This window comes from Takifugu flavidus, chromosome 11 (assembly GCF_003711565.1).
Source record: "Takifugu flavidus isolate HTHZ2018 chromosome 11, ASM371156v2, whole genome shotgun sequence".
Lineage (NCBI taxonomy): Eukaryota > Metazoa > Chordata > Actinopteri > Tetraodontiformes > Tetraodontidae > Takifugu > Takifugu flavidus.
This window is the reverse complement of record NC_079530.1, coordinates 8,944,357-8,965,367: the sequence shown is the minus strand read 5'-3', so window position 1 is coordinate 8,965,367 and position 21,011 is coordinate 8,944,357. Positions and strand designations below refer to the sequence as shown.

General features: G+C 42.9%; 1 protein-coding gene across 1 annotated transcript in view; it reads right to left on the bottom strand.

The window, feature by feature from the left end:
• Nucleotides 1–16,200, bottom strand: part of slc24a3 (solute carrier family 24 member 3) — a 31,549-nt gene extending 15,349 nt beyond the window's left edge. Inside the window, exons 1-2 of the mRNA XM_057046871.1 lie at nucleotides 15,857–16,200; nucleotides 3,247–3,372 (exon numbers count right to left, since the gene is read on the bottom strand). Of these exons, the coding sequence (XP_056902851.1) occupies nucleotides 3,247–3,372; nucleotides 15,857–16,193 (463 nt within the window). The 5' untranslated portion in view covers nucleotides 16,194–16,200. The remainder of the gene's footprint in view (nucleotides 1–3,246; nucleotides 3,373–15,856) is intronic.
• Nucleotides 16,201–21,011: the final 4,811 nt, after the last annotated feature.

The window sequence follows — 21,011 nt, the reverse complement described above, 5'->3', positions numbered from 1 at the left end:
GTTAGCTTTTGAGATATCCTGCAGGCTACAATACAGAGCTCGTGCACTGTCACACGCACTGGCAGTCTGGGCTGAAAGTCAATTGTGCTTCATCTGAAAACAAACAAAAAAAACCTCATTTCACTGGCCTCAATCATTACTTCCATATTGGACAGTAAAGAGACATTCATTTCCTTCATAATAATAAATCTGAGGTAATGTTATCATACTGACCAAACAATACTTTGAAATGATAATGATTTATGGATTCCTGTTCCGCCTCCACACAAAGTTTTCTTTGATTTACAAAGAAATGACAAGCTGCCTTCACACCAGCACTTTCACATTTGTTAAAATCATGAAAGCTGATCTGTTGACAGAAAGATAATGTCAACATATCTGTTAGAAAAAGGAAGTGTAGCAACTACAGAACACAAAAATTAACTTAAAAAAGACAGTAATGGAATCCCAAACTAAAAATGTCTGGCATCTGTCAATTCATTACCACATTAATGGGGTGAAAGAAAGAAGACAGATTTAGAGCACAGCTCTCTCATTACACTCCAAATGCAACACAAGTCAAACTGTGACGGCTCATTTTTATGGTAAATTAAGACAGAATTGGAAGTTGATGGGTTTTAAAACTGTGACAACAGTCAGTCCAATTTGCTGCTGTTCGCTGTGACTGATATTAAATTAGGTGTCCAAAGAGAGGGAGACACACACACACACACACACACACACACACACACACACGCATGCACACTCCAGTGAGGCGGTGGTGAAGTCTGCACACCTGCACACTCCACTGTTATTATATTAACTGCGCCCAAAATAAATGCAAAACAGCAAACAAATCAGTTACATTATTTATGCACCAAATAAAATGCCTCTTTTTTATCCTCCTGACAGCCAGTAGTTCAAATTTGTCCTCCGTGGAGGTCATTTGTAAACCTCAATGTCTCACACCCACTGCTTCCTTCTGCAGGAGCTCCCTCATCTTTCTCCAGAGGACATCTGGGGCTTTTGAACGATACCAAATGTAAAGGGCTGAGGCTTCAGTACCTGTCACTTCCTCATTCCGGAGTTAAACTCATTCTTTTGTTGATTTTGATATTTTCTCTGGGACATTTCACATATATGGCGTTCCGATGTCCACTGCACATGACACATGATATCTTGCTTAAAAATATATATCTGGTAAAAGAGGAGTGTCATGGAATCATATTAAATAACTAAGCCATATTACACTGAATGAGAAACTTTTATGGTGTCATAAACACACTAAGTTGTAACACCTAATGAATCCATAATATATATTTTGGATTTGCAGTTCCTCCTTTTAGTGGTTTGCCTGGTTGAAGCTGCCTGACTTAAATCAACATCATTCCTGTTGGTCCTGGTCGGCACTGCAGAACAGTTCCACATCAGCAGTCTCCAGAACACAAACAGGCCTCCAACAACAAGTCTACATAATTAATCAAAAATCGAATTCCAGTTGTTCCAATATCAAACGAATTCACCACAAGCAAGAGTGCTCTGATTTTGTCCTGCAATTTGAATTGATAATGGTGAAAAAAGTGGTAAAGAGTGAAATAAATGCTTGGAAGATAAAACGTCCTACATTAAGTGTAGGACGTGGCTTTAGCTGTTTGCTGACATGATAGTTGGTGTTGGACCCACTCGTTATTTCTGGGGCTCTGTTACCACCTTCTTAAGTTCCATTGTTCTGCATTTGAGATCAGAGCCACAAATAGAGAAAAATAGAAACTTATTTTTAATCCCAAACGAGTATCGAGCTATCTTGACGACAAATATTCTCTCAGGCAAATGTGCTTAATGTTGGCTGAGGAATTTGTCTAAAATCAACAGTGCTCATGTTTTGTCATTTGGCTTTTGGTGTAATCTCACAGGCAGTTAAACCAATGAAACAAATCCAATTAATCCGTCTGCCTGGAATCATTATTCGTTTAAAGAACAAAGGCTCAGATGCTCCTCCTGAGATTAAATATCTGCTGGGCTGGATGTGTCCAGGCAGACGCAGCACATCTCCTGTGCCTGTTTGTGTGCACGATGAGTGTACCCTGACCTGAACATGTGATAACATCTGGCGAAATAAAAATAAACAGACACTGAGATGGATAACAAAGCTGAAGAGATGATGATAATGGAGTGGCAGAGGAAGAGAGGGGAGGCCTTTTAGTGGAGGAACGTGGGAATAATCCCTGATGCTGTAATTAGTGTTTCAGGAGATAAAGACTAATCAAAAAGGAATGAGCTGAAAGCGTGTGTGTGTGTGTGTGTGTGTGTGTGTGTTTACATTGAGTTTATGAGAATGCTGGGAAAGATGCCAGCTTTGTGAAAGCCTGGATTCAGAATGGAGGAACATTGGTGAACATGCACAGACATGAAGAGACGCACACACCTCTGTCCCAGCGTTAATCTCTCCCGAGTCTGCAGATAGAATGCAGGTCATTTTCCATCTGAGGAGTGCGCATAGAGTGTGTGAAGGTGAAGAGGAGGCTCGCTGTACCCGATATTTCTATCGTCATCTTAATCCCAGCGGACCAGCATTTTTTTTACAAAAATTCCTGGGTAATTTTCTGGAACCCTTTCTAAAATGCCTGATTTTGCCTGTGGATTCAGATTGTGTAACTCATGAGCGCCAAATGATTATCTCATTATCTCACTCATTATCACCGATTCTGTCAAAACCGCTGCCTTTATTATTGGTTGGTGCATTTTTACCTCTGCCGACAAGATTATTGACAATTAAAATCCCTCGCAAAGTTCTGAACGAAAAAAACAGGACATGCTGACAGTGGGCCAGGGGACAGCAGATTCATTTTTAGTGATGTTCTCATTCCGGATTCAAGAGGGACTTTGACCCGTCATCTTTCAAAGATCAAATCCAAGGTGCTTTGATCCTAAAGCAAGCATTAAAGCTCTATGTTATGTAACCTTGCATCACCTAGGCTTTCCCCCACCTAGTTTTAAATAATAAAATACTAATTTCCTTTTTCTCAATGAACTCAGAGACATTTTATACGCTCAACAAGCTAAACTGACCATCTTCAATCTGAAATGAGGTCCCACACATGCCTGTCTTCAAAGTCAAGGAAATGCACACAGCTGATCACAGCACTGCTGGGATGGCATCCAAACCATTCAGGACCCTCACGACATGCTGGCAGATATAAGAGTGATGGACACCTGGTGTGGTTTCATACGTGAGGCACTCTGCTCCACAGAACACCTCAGTCTTACCTGGCTCAGTGCAGTTCTTTTCAGGTTCAATGTAGACCTGTATCTCAGTGTTGAAGGCGTCTTGCAGAAGGCGACGACTCTCCCAACTCGCTGCATCGCCAACCCCAGAGCCGGACGTTTCATAACCTGACAAAGAAAATGTCAGAAAGATAAGAGAAAGTGCTGCGTTTAGAGTACTTCCATTATTCATCCAGCAGTGTCCCCTAGCTGTTCTCTTCCCGCTGTACTTAAACAACCTGGTTTTACATAACACCCGCTGGTTTATTTTTTAATAATTTTGAGAGATTTGGAGGACAAGCTCAAGCATTGACGTTAGAAAAATGTTCTGTTACGTCGGTGCGGTTCCCTTTGTGGTTAACTGACATTCCCGCTCCCTGTCCGAATGATGAAACACGCATCTTGTGTCACAGCAGCATTCCTGTAGGAGCATTATTATGGCAGCATGCCGAGCACCCCAAGGCCAATCATTCCGGCTCAGTCATCTGGGTCACGGTATCCTCAAGCGCCCCCATCTCCTCTCCCACTCTGCAACAGGCTTTGACTTAGATGCAAGCTACTAAAAATAGACCTTGGTCCTGTTATAGTTATCAAAAACTCATTTGTGAGAGGAGTAACAAGTCGTAAGGTGGTGCGTGTGGTCAGAGGTACAGCGTTAATACCATCATGATTATCGTTAAGTTAAAAGGCAGAACGCTGACCTGCGACACAACAAAGCCTCGGTAATGTTGCCCCTAGTGATCGCTGCCCAAGTCTTAGCTCGGTCGTAAACTAAAGATATGTACTTGACCCTGCAACCCCTAAAATCCCTGCAACAACCAGGTCTGAACATCTCTATCATAAGACAAAGATCTTCGAGAGTCAGAATAATGTGGCTATAAAATCCCATAAATCCTCCAATTTGAAAAATGATCGGACACATGCCTTTTATCCACACATGGTCAGAGGAGCACCGATGAAGGTACATTGTTGTAGTCAATTGTGGTTGATCTAAACATACTGTAGTCCTACATCCCCATTGTGATTCAGTCCAGCTCTGTCACATTAGTGGTCAATTCAACTTTTTTTTTCATCTTCACGTGGTTCAGCTCTGATTCTCCCCTCTGAGCGCATCCTGGAGACTCAAACCTTGATGAAATACCACCAGGTTTTCAGTCCAAAATAACATTCACCCGCACAAGCTGCTTAAATCAGAGCCACTCTCATTTTCAGGCAAGTTTTCTTTGTCTGCTTTATCTTTTTTTGGACCAAAATTGATTTCAACCATGTTGAATTTATTTCACACGTTTGCATTTTGGCCCCTTGCATCACCTGCATCGGATGAAATCAAATTCTTCAATGTGTAATTCTGGCGGTAGTGTTGCTGTACTCCACCGCTGCACCTTTCATCGCACTGGTTTGTGGCTGACTTAGAGTTGGTAGCTCTCAGAACATGCTCTCTATTGAGGAAGATAAATTATTTAAGTGTACTGTCAAAGCTTCAGCTCTCATTTCCAGACACAAATGTCAAACCTAGACCAGTAAAATATGCACGTGAAGGTAATCAAAAGCATCTTTATTGAACCACACAGAGAACTGGAGGGAGAAAACTGCCACAGTGCATTAATGTCACGCATCTGCACAACTGTGATGCCTTTTGACCTCCTACTGTATGTTCTTCCCCTGAGCCAGCACAGTGTGTTTGTGCACGTCTGTTAGCTATTATTAGAAGAACCTCTGACAGAGACGTGATCAGAAGGTGGCACAATGGCTCCACTGTACGTACATGTGTAGAATTAATCAATCACAGGTCAGAAGCACCTGGGAAGTGCATTATGTAAATATCTCTGTGTAATCACTGCAATTTGAGCATTGAGCAACTGTCAAACAGAGCCAGATAGGGAATGGTAAGGGATGTTTTGGAATGAGCAGTGTTTGTCCTCCAGCATCAGCCACAACCCCACTGATCAGGAGACGCTGGGATCCAGATGAGACAGACGGCATCGGCGGAAGCAGCCGACGTGCCAGGTAAAATTGATCCAACATTTATATTTCCTTCAAAATCATCACGGGTGCACCTTTGATATGCAAGTTTCTTTGGGGGTCGTTCTTTTCATGACCTTTTGAAGTCCGTGTTCCTTACTGGGCACCGTTGTGCTAAAATTGCTGAACTAGAATCAGTGTTCACACAGATGCACACAGAGTGTTTTTATGAGGTCCACTGAGGCGGAATGCATCACTATTGGACAGGTTACTCTGGCAACATGACGTAACAGATAAGACAGGGAGGCGCATCGTGACATAACCCAGAGAAACTCACGCACAAGTGCCACATGACTGCACAAACTAAAAGTAAATACAGGTAAACACAGTCAATTTATCCAAAGAGTTTGGATTCATGTCAAAGATGAAGTGACTGAATTATCAATCAAAAACCTCATTTCTACCCCCCTAATCTTTTGTCTGATGTAAAAGTGGCTGAATTCAGACAATAATAATAATAATAATAATAATAATAATATAATAATAATAATAATAATACCATTGAGATGAACTGCTGAGACATAAAAAAAACCCTTTAAATCCAGAAATGACCCCTTCTAGAGGATTCCCATAAGGATAATATCTTTATTTAGGATTTAATATTTGAGTATTATGGTATCTTTTTGGCAAGTAAGAAACATCCCTGGACAGATGTTTTACTACTGCATACATTTCAGGAATGGAAAGCATATCATTTTTTAAATTGGAAATAAAATTATAAAAGTGAGTGAGTATAAAGGTAAATAATTAGGAAACAATGGGTGAGAAACATTTAGTTCTTGTTCAGGAAATCAGGTTTTAACTTATTTTGAATATTTCCTCAAGCCCAACTCAACTCATTTATTTTATTAAAGAAAAAAAAAACATGGAATTGGGAGATTATCACCCCATTATACTACAATGTTCTTTTAAAATGTTTTTGAAAGAAATGCCTCATTGAGGAAGGCCACCAAGACAGTTGAAAGCTTCAGCTCTGCAGACATTCCTCAGTCAAAACTTTAGAAGAACACTTGAGTATCTAGAGACCAAATTGGAGCCTTTACCTGCCACATACTTGGTGCCTTCAAAGGTCTACAGCTGGATCCTTCACATCAAATGTTCATGCTTGCACTAGCCCGTCTGTCCGTCCATCATCCGTCCGTCCGTCCGTCCGTCCATCCATCCATCCATCCATCCATCCATCCATCCATCCATCCATCCATCCATCCTCCCAGTATATTGGCCAGAGTCCCCGTTTCTACTGTATAGCCGACCCCATAAAGTCATATAACACAGCTGCCCATCGCTCTTCACTGTCATGTTTAATTAGCTCCTTTGTCTTCATTAGTGTCTCTTGGCAGGCACGTATGTGTGTATGCATGTGTGTGTACTGTGCATAGGAGTCCTGTATAGCACAGGCCCATTCCATTCCATGTGTGTAGTATGTGTATCACTTTTGTAACAACTGTGTGTCCCCGGAGACAGCGAAATCAGGCCACAGGCACGTGGTGCATATTATACTGCAGAGCAACATGCTACACGTGCTCTCAAACACCCTTGGCTTCTCATCACAAGACATGAAATAGCTGGGTTCCCACTGCGTGTTGTAAAATCCATACATAATCAAACATGCATGGAAATGCATGCATGATTGCATCAGCAATGTACTTCAGGCACATGTGCCGATCAAAAGGATCTTCTGCTGTGTTCTGGAGAATGAAACCACTCATCCATCCATCCATCCATCCATCCATCCATCCATCCATCTATCTATCTATCTATCTATCTATCTATCTATCTATCTATCTATCTATCTATCTATCTATCTATCTATCATCTATCTATCTATCTATCCATCCATCCATCCATCCATCCATCCATCCATCCATCCATCCATCCATCCATCCATAGGTGTGTGTGTGTGTGTGTGTGCATGCTAAATAAGCCTGCCATCTTCACTTCCTACCCATGTCAGTTGGCAACTCACTCTCTTCAGTGTTGTGCTGCGCTACGTCAGCATATTCTGATATTAAAACCAACCACTAGATGCCATTTCAGAAATTCTTCTCCTTTCCTGGGATCTTCTGTGCGTTCCAGCAGAAGGTTCTTACAATGAACCCCCAACAGGTAAGGAAAACGACATCAGTTACAGCTCCAGAGAATGTCGGAGGGAAAGCAACTCGTCATTGCTACACAGCGGCGCTTTAAAGTCAAACGTTGATTTGAAAGCTGTATGAAGGAAGTCAGAGTGAAAAAATTACGCTTCTTCCACAGGGAAATACTGACTCGGGAAATTTCATCCTCTAAAGAAAAAAGATTTGTTTTAATAAATCCTTTAAAAAATGTCCTTTAAACAAGCAGCTTGTGTTAAGTCTGTCTCTTAAAAAAAGCCTTTGTGCACATAGTAGCTGTTACGGTAATTCTTTTCTTCATTAGAATATATAAACTACCATGTTGGATAAAAATACTTGCACAAGGTCTCCAGAGTCCACAAATCATAACCCATCGCGGCAAAATGCTGGTGCTGGATATTGAGCACTAATTCGCTCTCTGCAGACCTGGCTGAGATCAAAGTGGACGGCATCTCCTGTTCCCGCCGTCAGCGGCTGCAGCGTTCGGCACTAAATTTCCTCTTCCAGTCAGTCAGGCAATCAACGCGCCGCAGCAAACCCCAAATGTCACAATACAGAAGCAACAAATGCGTGCTGGCTCCAGGAAAAGAAGAAAGTAAATGCAATGTAAATCTCAGAAATGCACACACACACATTAGACTTGAGGAGAAGGTGGCTGCCAATCAATACAATGATAAAAACAACAATAACACTGATCAAAGGTGTGTTAAATTCCCTTATAACAAATAGTCTCCAATCAACCAGACCCCTGAGGGGAAACCTCGACACTGAAAAGAATCCATCCAGTTTTTCCCAGAAAAAGAAGCTACCCCAGATTCCCTTTTATTCAGACCTTTAGCATAAAATAGCATTAAATCTCTCAGAGCTTTGCGTTAAACGCGACTGAATAAACCTGACAGCTCATTAGCTGACACCGTCAGATGCCACCCCTGCTGTGAGCGTGTGAGGTGACTGTCATCTCTCCCTCTCATCTGTCTGGGGGGGCTCTGAGACGAGACCTGTGAGCAATGGATGTGCTCTGTATATATTTCTGTCAAACGCACAAGCTCATCTCACTTTAGTGAGGCCACATAAACCATTTTAATGCACTCCGTCACCGACCCAGCAGGGGGCCACTGTTTAGAGACACGTTGCAGTTTGAAATGAGGTTATGCCGAGTGTCAGCTCCCTGATCCACAGAGCAGCTCAGACAGAGGACGAGTTTTTGACTGGATACACCAGAGATGAGCTCAGACTGGCTTAAACACCAACATATACACACTTTAGCACGAACCGTCTCTTGAGCGCAGAAACAAGTCATGACGAGACAGTTATGTAACCAAGGCGTATTTGCCTAAATTTCCCCCCGCGGCGTTTAGAAAATGGACTCTCTGTATTTGTAATTCACACATTGTGGAAGGAACCATCGTCAGATATCTAATCTGCTGTGTTTCAGAGCAGCGTTTGAATCTGATAACGTTTGAAAAGCTGCCAGAGATGGCAGTGAGCAGCACCCCGACAGGACAGGCCGCCCTTAAAGTGCTACACAATTATCTCCATATGGTTTCCAGCCTGTACTCACCAACAGGGGAATTTAGCCAGCTAAGGTTGGAATAATCTGCTAAATAGTTTAGGCGCTTAATCAGAGCAAAAATTAAATTTAGGCCATAATTGTACTCATGTCAGTGTTTTTTATGAGTAAGTTTTCAAATTTAAATTGATGTATTTGGTATTTCCCCTCTGACTGGTCCATTCAAGGACGACATGGTAAACTTAACTAAAGCACAGCAGATAAGACGACTGCCTGACTGCTTACTTTACAGACTGATGAGATTAATATTCTCAGAATATTCCGTCTTTTCAATGGGAAGAGCCTCCCTAATCTCAGCCAAAATAAGCTTTTCTCCAGCTCTCTCACTCTACAGACACACACACACACACACACACACACACACACACACCCACACACACACAGATGAGCAGATTTTGAACAGTGCCATGGTTGCATTTGCCAGGGTCGAGGGAGCAGAAAGACCCTGCAGGATAATCACTGCGTGTCGGCTCAATCACGGCTGTGCTGACGTGAGCGAAATCAGCACAAACACAACTTTTCATTGGTCCTCACAGTCAAAACGACTTTTGCAACCCTCTCAAGCACTCTGGATCCCTCCTCCTCAGTATGCTAATGCCAGTAACATGACCATGATGGCCCTCTTGACTGCATTAATACTCCAGTACAGCAGGTGGAGCTCTTACAATCTTTGCCCAAAAATATTGATAAATTCAGCTAAATCGATCAGTCAGCACAGAATAGGCAAAACCATGCTGCTAGCACATTACAGACCTCATTGATCAAGGGTGATAGGAAGGAAATGTTGTAAGATCTTTCCATTAGTTATTCAGTTTTGGCATTTGATGGTCTGCTCTCCCCACAGTATCGACATTCTGAAAAATCATTAACCGTATAATCAACCATCTGTAACCTTTTATTCTTGGCCTATCGTGTGTTTGAACGGAGGAAACAGACATTTCACACTACGCTATCACGCCGGACTTTTTCTTGTTGGCCACCGACCTACATTTCACTAAGAATAATAATTCTCAGTCGTGAAACTGGATCCTGTCGGGTTCACTCCCATCGGGAGGGACAGCAGATGACAGGTGAGGCGTCGTTGTAAAACAGCTCATTAAAAGTCTGATTTAGTGGCTCGGCAGCACTTCCCTCTGCCGGGTCAGAGGTACCGGATTTTAAAATCAGTCGTTGACAGCTGTTAAGGGTCTGGCGATAAATTTATGGTCTCCCAGGAGAAGACAACTGAGCGTTGACCACTTTAAAATTCAATTGCAAGACATTTTTATCAATGGACTAAACCTGCAATTACCAAAACACACTGCGACAAAGAACCCGGCAGAACAAAACATTAAGGGACAGCACGAGTGTGGAGCAGAACGTGACTGCTTTGGAACAAAGCTGGAACTACAATATTCAATCAGTGGTCAGTAATATTTCCAGTTTTTCTCGGTTTAAATTCTGCCCACTTTGTAGAAGTGGTGCCTCCATTTCTGGGGATTATTTTTCAATTTCAAAAACCTTTTAGATGTAACATTTTTGTTAAGCTAGCTGCAGGTGTTGGCACTAACGTGCACTTTGCAGGGTTCACTGGTTGCACGACAGCAGCACTTTTTTAAACTATTGTTTCCTCACAACAGAGCGGCAATTACTGCCCTCAAATCAAAGTAGACAAGAACCAGGTCAGCCTCCAGTCACAAGTGTCAACGATGCAGAAGCATAATTAAGGAAGATGAAGAATAAGGAATAATGCAATGCTCAGACTCTTCCCGAGGGACGGTCCTCTTCCTTCAGCTCTTCTCTTAATGGGTTTCTCTCAAGCCGTGCGAGGATCCCAGAATACACATGGCGGATGCTAAAATAGTCTTCAGGGCTGGATGATGAATTAGGAGGCATGTATTTGGAGAGCAGGGGAGCAACGGCGAGAAAGAGGGAGAGAAAGAGAAAGATGAGGAATGCAAAAGACAGGAAATAGCTCCAAATATTTAACCACGGCTGTAACACAGGACGGAGCCTTCAGATTATGTCAGAGAACCTCACCATCATGTGTGTGTTAGCCTGTGAAATGAGATCATCAGCAAACCAGCCGATACTGTTGAGGTTGAAAAATCAAGCGGTTCATATTTAGTGCTTCTCCCTGATTCTGCATTTTCCTCTTTAGTCTGTGGTGTTTACCTCATCACATTGTTATCAGCGTGCATCCTGATGTAGGGGGGAAACATAGTAATGCTTTGCTGCCGCTAGCTGAACAAAGAGTTTTGTACACACTCATTAGCTCTCTCACACACACACACGCGCGTGCACACTCGTTTGCTGGGTGTCACATTATTCCCACTGTGCTTATTAAATAATTACCTTAACCACACACTAATTTGAAGTGCACCCTGCCATGGCAAGCTTTCAGATGTTACCTAAAGACCCCCGCCCAACATACACCCACAGGTCACAGCAGCACGTGAATCAGCGGCTACATTATCCATTTTTAGCCTTAAATTACAGATATGCTGGGACTTCAGTGGGAGTAAAGAGGAGTGGCGACGATCCGAAGCCTGCGATGATCAGAATCCTGATGTTTGAGTGAAAACTGCACTAATGCCGGACTGTTCAAGTGCACCAGTTTACTGTGGTTTGAGATAAAAAATCACACGTATTTGTAAAAAGTAATTCTTGACCACCGGGAAAAAAATTAAAGTAATTTGTTGCTTCTATACATGGAAAAATCCGGACTTCTGTGCATCCGCCAGTTAGCCACCGGGGCTTGAACCCATCAGGAAGGTGACGGAGACGATAATGACAACGTGCTGGGGTTGACAGTAAGGGCCCTTTGGAATTTGAATATCATTCGCCATTCAGATTCAGATTCAGATTCCTTGATTTGTCCCACTGCGGGGAAATTTACAGCGCAACAGCAGCAAAAATATTGAATTAAGAATAGAAAATGTATAAAAAAGAATATATATATATAATAATCCAAGGTAAATGGATAATTAGCCTTTTGTGTGTATACAATATACATATCAGAATATCTAATATTCAGTGTGTGCAGAATGGTTGAAATGCTATGAGAGAATTGTAATGTTATTGTGTGAGTCCAGAAGTAAAAGCAGTTATTTATTTATGTCTACTAGTCTGCAGACTAGCGGGCATTATGTTTATATGTACAGTATATGTGATGAAGGTGCACGCAGAGACCGATTACAACACACTAAACTATTCTGGACGTTCAGGTCAAGCACATTCGCCATCTCTGCTCGCCACCGTGTTGACACCTCCATTCCTAGCAAGTGCGTGATCCATTAAAGTGCAACAGGGGAGCAGAAGCTCTGAGTGAGTCACACCTGCAGCTCATGGGAAGGGCACACCGAGTGCTGATCTGCTATGGCACGATGTCACTTTAACGCCTCTCTTACATCTGTTTCGCAGGAGAGGTTTGTTTCAACAGCAAACATTAACATTTCGTGATGCTCTCCTCATTAAAACTGCAGTAAAGCTTTGCCTTTCTCCCCATTGGATAGTGGGGAAATGCAACCAGCACAACCATGAAAGGGCCCTCAAAGAAAGCTATTGATTTGTTAATCCGGGATGCAATTTGGCTGCAGTTTCAAACAAACTGTGAAATAACATCTACTGTGAATAACATCCATTCTTTTCAACTGAGTAGCATGTTAGCCTGACTCCAACTGTCCCAAATCAAAGGCTAACACGCCCAGACCAGGCAGCTGGGAGTAGAATTATCCTCCACACCTCGGTCTGACCTCCACTCTGCAGATGCTCTCCCACTCCCCCAAAGATCAGCCTTGCACAGCTCTAACTGAAAGTGTTTTCATGTGGCCACTAAATAACCAGGGTTTCTGTCAAGGTTTCTGCTTCTCTTGCCTTCTGATTGTGTCTGTTTTCTGGTCATAAAAAGTCTCACCCTTCATGACCTGGATGGAGGACGTGGGATGAGATCATTCTTTAGAATCTGACTGAGGAGCTGCTGGATGTTGACCAGACCCTAAACACCTAGCGAAAGCTAAGGACGCGGCGTTTTCATTAGCTTTTGAACAGCTGTCTCTAATTAGCGGATTAGCATCTTCAACTACAGTTGGTGCCTTTTCATGCTGCAGATGCTCCAAAGTATTATGTCCTGCAGAGTTTACAGAGGATTTTCTCTGTCCAAAGCCAGTCGAAAGAAAAACATTTCAGATTAATCCGACTGTGTGCCTCCACTCAGGATAACGTTGTGGTTTAATGTGACAATTGGATGCTTTTGGGGTTTTCAAAACTGGGAATTCTACGATGTTACTGAAAATTATACAAATATATAATAATATGTAAATTGTATAAAATGTATAAGCATGTGAAATGATACAATGGCTGTCCTGCATCTGAATTTGGCACAAAACATAAAGTCCTAATGAAAATAACTCAAGCACATCACAAAAGTTGTGGTTTTAATGGGAGAACACCAGCAGAGCGGTTTGTTTTCTAATTGGCCATATAAAAGTGCATATGGGATGGGGGGGGGGGGGGGGGGGGGGGGGGGGCAGAGAGAAAAGAAAGAAAACTGCAGCTACTGCATGTGAGCGGTGCTAGAAAGCTACAAAAGGTCACAGCCAACGGGAGATACACCAAAGTGATAGCTGAGTGCTAACAAAATGGAGGTAGAGAGGGAAGAGATGACAGAATGGTGAATAGTGGATGGAGGGTGATGCATGAGAGAGAGAGAGAGAGAGAGAGAGAGAGAGAGAGAGAGAGAGAGAGAGAGAGAGAGAGCTACAAAACAGAGGTGGCGAGATCATGAAAACAGTCTTTACAGTCTGTGCGTGTGTGCATCCACGTGTTCGGAGGGAGGACCATCATGCGTTGAATGGGTGCATGTTATGCGAGTCCAATTTCTAAAATTGAGCACCACGGATGCTCAAATGAGAGACTACTTTATTTTTTGTCGATATAGGCTGAGATTTACTTTCATAATCATACTTTCACCGTTAAGGGGCACTCTGGATTATAACACACTTAATCCCGCTTCCCAAATTTTGTAGAGAAAACACGAAGGCTTTAGTCTCGTGTGTATAATTCTGTTTAGAGTAGAGGGGGGGGGGGGTCAGGAATGGTTGTTTTCAGACACCCCTTTCTCCTCCATCTCCCCTGACCTGTCCTGTCCTGTCCTCCTGCCTCCAGCCACCTCCCCATTCCCCTCAACTCTTCCTGTCTCTCCTCCTTTTTGTCTACTTTGGCTCGGAGGCTACTGAGGTTTGGCCACCTCAAAATACTCCATCTGTGCTTCGCCGCCCTCCCTTTCTGTCCTCTCCTGGCGTGCGAGGGGAAGGGAACCCAGTGAACGGGGCTTTAAGTTATGTAATGAGATCATCTGGAGACTAATGCTGCGTAGCAGATATACCAAGCAGCCATTAGTGGTTTCTCCATAGCATGACCATTTGTCTGGCAGCACTGCACATCTTTTAGGTGCAGAGCAGATGGAGGACGGGGGGACTTGAACTTGAGCAGCAGGGCTCGATGATATTAAGCCCTCCAGATGACAGCAGCAACAACAGGTGTTTGTGGGTAATCCTCCTTCCTGTAGCGCTTCTGTACCAGCTCTGATGTTCACCTTACAGTTTTCCAGGAGAAGAGACGTGGATGGACGAGCTTAGGGAGAAAGCAGCAGAATTAAGGGCAGATGGAGGACAAGGTGAGGCCTGCACTCCTCTTCACGGTGGTCCACAGGGGCAAGAATGTATAGGTACGCTCATCTCAACATACACACAGAAGTGCAATTATGATAAATAAATGTTCTAAAGTGGAACCAGTGTCTCAGCCGTCTCACCCTTTCTCCATTTTCAGAAAGGGTTGACTGGGATTTTACCAAAAACCACCTGGTTCGTATAGCTTATGGGCTCTAATGTTACATGACTGATTATTTATGCGCAGTATTTATTTTAGCCATTAGATGTCAATTCGGTACACATCCCACAGCGTTACAGGAGAACGCGCCATCAGAATGAGGACTGAGCCATAAAACAGCAAATTCAGCCACATTTTCACGTGAAATATGATTGGATCCAAAATATTTATCCAGAGTATATAAGCTGTGTAAAGAAGCTATGACATCAGAAGGACAGCAGGTGTAGACGGCGCAGGTAAACTGGAAACACAGGAAATGTCCAGGTGTCTTGGCTTGGGTCAAAGGTGCTGAGCTCCTGGATCAGACGGCAGTAAAGCTAAAGCAAATTCTTTTTTCTTTTTAATTACAATGAGCTAAATCTTTCGGCCCCATAACACCAGCACAGTACGGTGATAGCGGAGACCATCCCCGACAGTGAATCTGCTCAAAGGCCAGAAAGAGCCTCAGTCAGTCAGTGCAACGGTAATTTTTTAACAAGAACTTCTCCTCAAAAGTGCCGACAGTGCTGAAGGTTGCTGGTCGTCATCACCTCCCAACGCTGCATCCCTCAGGTTCCAGTGACACCACAACATTTGGCCCATATCCACTCAGATAATGTAAAGAAATATGGGGAAAAAGGAGTAGAAATGCATCGAAAACACAGCGTTAATGGTGGAGCAGTGCAGCATGTGATAGTAGCATTTATCAAGAGGTTCTCCGTGAGTCATACCCCAAAAAGAAGCAGGTTCTGTGGGGACAAGAAGCACCACCGGCTGCAGCCATTTCTAGTTATAAGGCGCACCATCTCCAGATGTGTGTCGCCGCTGCGGTAAATGTGTCAACTGCCTCCAAAGTGCACCTCAGCTCCACGGATATTTGCCATTGACTGGATCTGGATCTGTCGCATCAGCCCGCACTTCCTGCCGCCGTTTCATCCACGTTCCCGAGATGCTCTTTTACAGACAACTTTTTATTTTAAATACAACAAGCGCGAGTAAGCGCCCCGTGTAAACGCCTTTTGGGGTTCCCGTTTCACGGAGAGGCTAAAGGGAACCAACTCACCTGCTGTCTGAGACACGGACCGGAGCCCCGCTACGAGCCCCAACAAGATTCCCGCGAAGCACATCTGGAAGCCGAACAACTCCTTTCGCTTTCTCCGCCGAGCTTTACTCCTCCGTCGGTTCAGCATCATTCCCGCTTCCCCAGCTCCGGCCACGGCCGTGTCTGGCATCCCACCTACCACCATGCGGGTCATGGCGCTCTGGTTCGGCCGAGCCGTCCGGCAGGTCCGCCGGTGGTGGTCCAAAGGTTCGAGAGAGAGACAGAGAAGCGAGCGGAGAGACGAGCCTTGCGGGCGCTTCTGCTCCCGGACCGAAGAGCGGACTGATCCGGAGCCCATGTATGAAGACACGTGAAGTGACGTCACCAACATCCGGTGAGGAAAGTCAGAATAAAGCTCGACGTCATCACACAGGACTTTTACAGCCTTTTCTTGTCCGTTATTCACATTAAAAAAACAACATCTCTTTAAATGAAACGAGCCTTTTCTTATTCATGTAAGCACTTTCGGGGGTAGCATGTTCAAAGACTAATTGAACGCTACTTAATAAGTGAAAACGACGAACTTCACAGGAAAATCGTATTTTATTGTTGATGTCTAATTCACTGCGCTTGACTACTCTCCGCACCCTTCACTGATCTAGAACATGAACTGATCCAGAACAGAAAAACTGATCTGAGCTTAAATAAAATTGAAAACTGAAACTCAGGGAAATTCGTTTTTTTAAAAAATAAAAAAACACTTTAAATAATGAAGAACCCATGAAGAATTTGATGCAGGTCCGAATAAAGAAACTGGTGTGGGAATCTCATGTAAGAGGGACATATCAGAGTTGTTGGTTTTTTTAAAAAACCCAAACTCTTCCATGTTTTAAGCTTCCGAAGATGTAATAATTCTGTTGCGAATATTCACAGCTGTTGAGCAAACAGAAAATGGGAAAGTGCAGAGCACAGAAAATCCCGTGGTAGTAACAGCTCATCAAAAGAGCTTTCAAAAGCTCTCATGACCATCAAATAAACAAGATCAATCTTTCACCATCGACACTACCACACACACTCATCAGTAATCTGGAGGGTCAGGGGTCACGGCGTCTGGCCTGTCCACGGCCAAACATCGGACTGTTGGCTGTTTCCGTGAGCCATGCTGAGCGAACAGCATGTTAACCGTCGCCACAAATTGGCCATCGGGCTCTGTGGGGAGCAAGATGATGTCATCACAGGGAGCTTGGTAACTGGCAACCCATAATGCCTTGTGAGAGATAGAAGGCAGTGTGGCATTAGCGAATGAGCTCTGAGATTACAGCTGCAGCCTCTTGGATTGTGCCTACACACACACACACACACGCACACACACACACACACACACACACACACACACACACACACACTCACACACACACTTGCTTTATGACAGATTGAACATAATCCCCATCTCTGAGCAACAGCATCCGACAGCCGTGGTTCCAAGACAATGACATATCGAGCATGCCAGATTAAAGCGATTCCACTCCTCACATGTTGTTTACAACATTTACACATAAAAAAACAGCAGAAGAAGTAAAGCAAAACCACAGATTGTTTTCTGATATCATGTATGGGCTTGAACACACTAGTTTCACTGTAGTTGTGGATTAGTGAAACCAATCAGGTTTGTGACAGATTAAAATTACAGGGTGTTTTTGTTCTCACATCCTGTAGCCAGGGCTGTGGTCAGGATATTTAAGGGCAAGGTAGAGGCACCCTGAGCTCAGTCACATGAAAAGCCCCCGCTGAAAAACCCCAGGGGTATTTAAAAGGGACTGGAACACATATAGAATAGTGTCACTTAAGAAGTTAGACTACAATAACTGAGAACGCTGCTTCAACACAGCAAGTTTAAGGGGGGGTGAGTGTAACCCCCATGCATTTGTGAGGTAATGACGACGTTTGATGTGTTGGTCGTCCACTTTTCCCTTTAAATCATTCCAGGATTCCATGTTTATTCCTTTATGCTTGGATCACTGAGGCCGCTTCACGCCTCTTTTGATCATCTGAGATTTGGGAGGAGGAGTTAAAAGATTTTTTTGCTTGTGGAGGCCGGATCAGAGGCGCGTTTGAAATTCATTAGGCGAGACTGTGGAGCCCCTCCCTGATTTCTGAGACTGTGCTCCACAGATGAGACACATGTTGGAGATAAACTGAAATGTGGCTGGTCAACTGTAACAATTGCTGATCCATAAGAGATTGTGGTAACTTTGTTAAATCCATTTTTATAGCCACCTTCACCTCTGACCTCAGACATTGTGAGATCACCCTTGAAACTGAGGTTTCTAAAATAAAGATGGATTTAACATCTAAAGTCAGTTCAAGCATCTTGAATCGAAGGACCTTATTTATTAAACCTTTTAAAATTATGATTATAATGTTATTATGTGACCTTTCACCTAAAAGTAGAGTGTGTTCATTCTTGGGGTCCAAGCTTTTATCAAATTTTATAAAATGCCTCAAATTTTCAAAACATAAAAATTAGTAGAATGTGACGAGTCCTTGACCTTTGACCTCCAACTCATCCTTGATTCACACCTAAAGACATTTGTACACAAAAGTTGGTTATATTTATATAGCTGAAAATTAAAATGATAAGAATAAATGCATATACTAAGTATATATGTCTGTATTTATTCAATGACAGTTAACATTTTATTCCACATTCCAAATATATTCAGCATTTATCAAAGTGGTATTTCTGTGTATTTTGTGACTAAAATTGTCAGACATATATGTTTTTAGTGTTTCCATTTCCTTCACTTTCTTGTCAGCTTTGCCTTTCTTATGTAACGTGCATTAATCAGCAGAGTGAACGGAGACCTTTTAATCTCGTTTATGGACGCGCCATGTTTGAACAGCCTTTCCGTGCTCCGGACCTCGGACGAACTGACGTTTGATCAAGAGGTGATTTCATTTAGAAGTGTGTGTGAGCACGGACCCGTGTGTGATGTCCACCCTCGCAACTTGCCCGGACAGGAAGGCTAAAGAAGTCCCCGTTGCCCACTAGATGAATAATCCTGTCCCGTATAAGAAGATTATCGAGGTTTTGTTCAGGTTTCTTGTTTGTATTTGCACAGATGTGAGCCCACATGTGAACATGCACACGCACAAGTGCACACACAAACACACACACATTCTTTCTTGTACAACAACCAAAAAGTTACCAATCATACACATTCATACACGCTGATACAGCTGTTTTATGAGGTCATCACATACCAGTGCCAAGACCAGGGTGAGCATCAGGACCACCTGGTTAATTTGGTGTCATCAGTTAATCGCAGTTCTAATCAAGGTAATTAAACTACTGATAATGCTGCCATTAATGGCGATTAATGAAGATTTTATTTCTTAATTTCCCCTTTGTTGAAGTGTTTCCTCTTCACTATCTCTTTGCTTTAGACGTCATCGCAAATGAGTTGTGAACAGATTATAAATAGTTTCATTACAGGTCTCATTTCACACACACACACACACACACACACGCACACACACACACACACACACACACACACACACACACACACACACACACACACACACACACACACACACACACAAACACACGCACCTGTCATCTGAATGGGACAGGTGTGTGTAGATAGAAGCAGATCACGTGTGTTAACTATACTTTAAACCTGGCAGGATCCCACAACACAGCAGGGGGGCAGTTCAGCGGTCGTGCAGGGGTCCAGGTGGACGTGATGGTTGGGTCTCATCCCAAACCTCACATGAGGAAAGGAGTGACGTAAGGTCTCTATCATCTTCAGCCTCACATGCACAAGCACACACATGAGCGTTCATGTAATCTCATCAATAATTGCACACTTTGGTATATTCTTGGGCGGTCAATGCGATGGACAGAAAAAGGAAACAGAGAAAATCTGCTTTCTTAATCAATTTACCTAATCTCACATCAAAGTCAGTGTTTGCTTCTCTTTAATCCCAGCAAGTGCACACACTTAAAACAGAACCACGGCTGCACAGGCTCTCTCAGTGCAGAGGTCAGCAGGGGTCAGGGAGGGAAGTGTGAACCTGAGGAGCTGCTCGTTTATAGGTTTAACCTGTGCCAGAGATGCTGTTTCACCACGCTCTTCTATTGAAAATGAAGTAATGGAATCGGTATCTGAAAGTGTTCCTTTCATCTGCACAAGGTTGATGGCCGGGATGTGAAATAAGACGTTATTAAAGTGTGAGTCAGACGCTCCAGCGTTCCATCACGGTGTGATTACATACCTGATGTGTCAGATATAGAAACACGGTGTGTGTGTGTGCGTGCGTGTGTGTGTGTGTGTTATCGCTCAAGGTTTCTCTCGCTGCGTGTTCCTTTAGAGAACGTCGGCTGTGATCAGTGACTCATGCTGTACAAGATGTTAGCAGATATCTGAAGGGTTCAGTGCGCTAACATGTTCTGTTGAAAAAAGTACTAAAAATAATCGGTACAATCTGTGCACTGTCAGGGACCATTTGGTCTCAGATGAGGACTTTCAAGGACTTTAGAGTCACTGTATGCTGTTTAGTCTCCAAAAATGATCATCAAAGCTTTCATTTATCCGTTTGAGAAGACACACCACCATATGATGAAGCACAGACATGCTACTTAGCCTAGCTCAAATATCAGCAGTGAATGGTACAGTGCTTCTTTTGTTCACTGTTACTTTTTAATATATATCTACAGTACACTGAGCTAATATTTAACCAAACTGAAAAAGAAATCAATTGATGACTTTATATTTTAAAAAAATATATAATTTTCTTTATATGATTAGATGTTTTCCCCCCAGTGGGATTTATTTAAAATGTACATATTTTTAAGATCCGATTTAATCGGTCGGATCATTCTTGATCAAACAGCAACACTACCATCTAGTGGTCACTAGCACACATTACACTAAATAAATTATGTTTACAGGACCGCGTGTCTTTAATTTACGGGTCAGTTCAAAGTTGTTAATCCGTTTAAACAAATAAACTACAGTTGTCAGCAAATGAATGCAAAATCTGCCATGTGACTGAGTTTACTTATTCTCATAGATTCTCTTGCGAAAATATGACGATTTCAAATATTAATTTAGGCCGAGCTTTAAAATAGTTAACATTTGTTAAAAAGAATAATGTCGACTTATCAAAG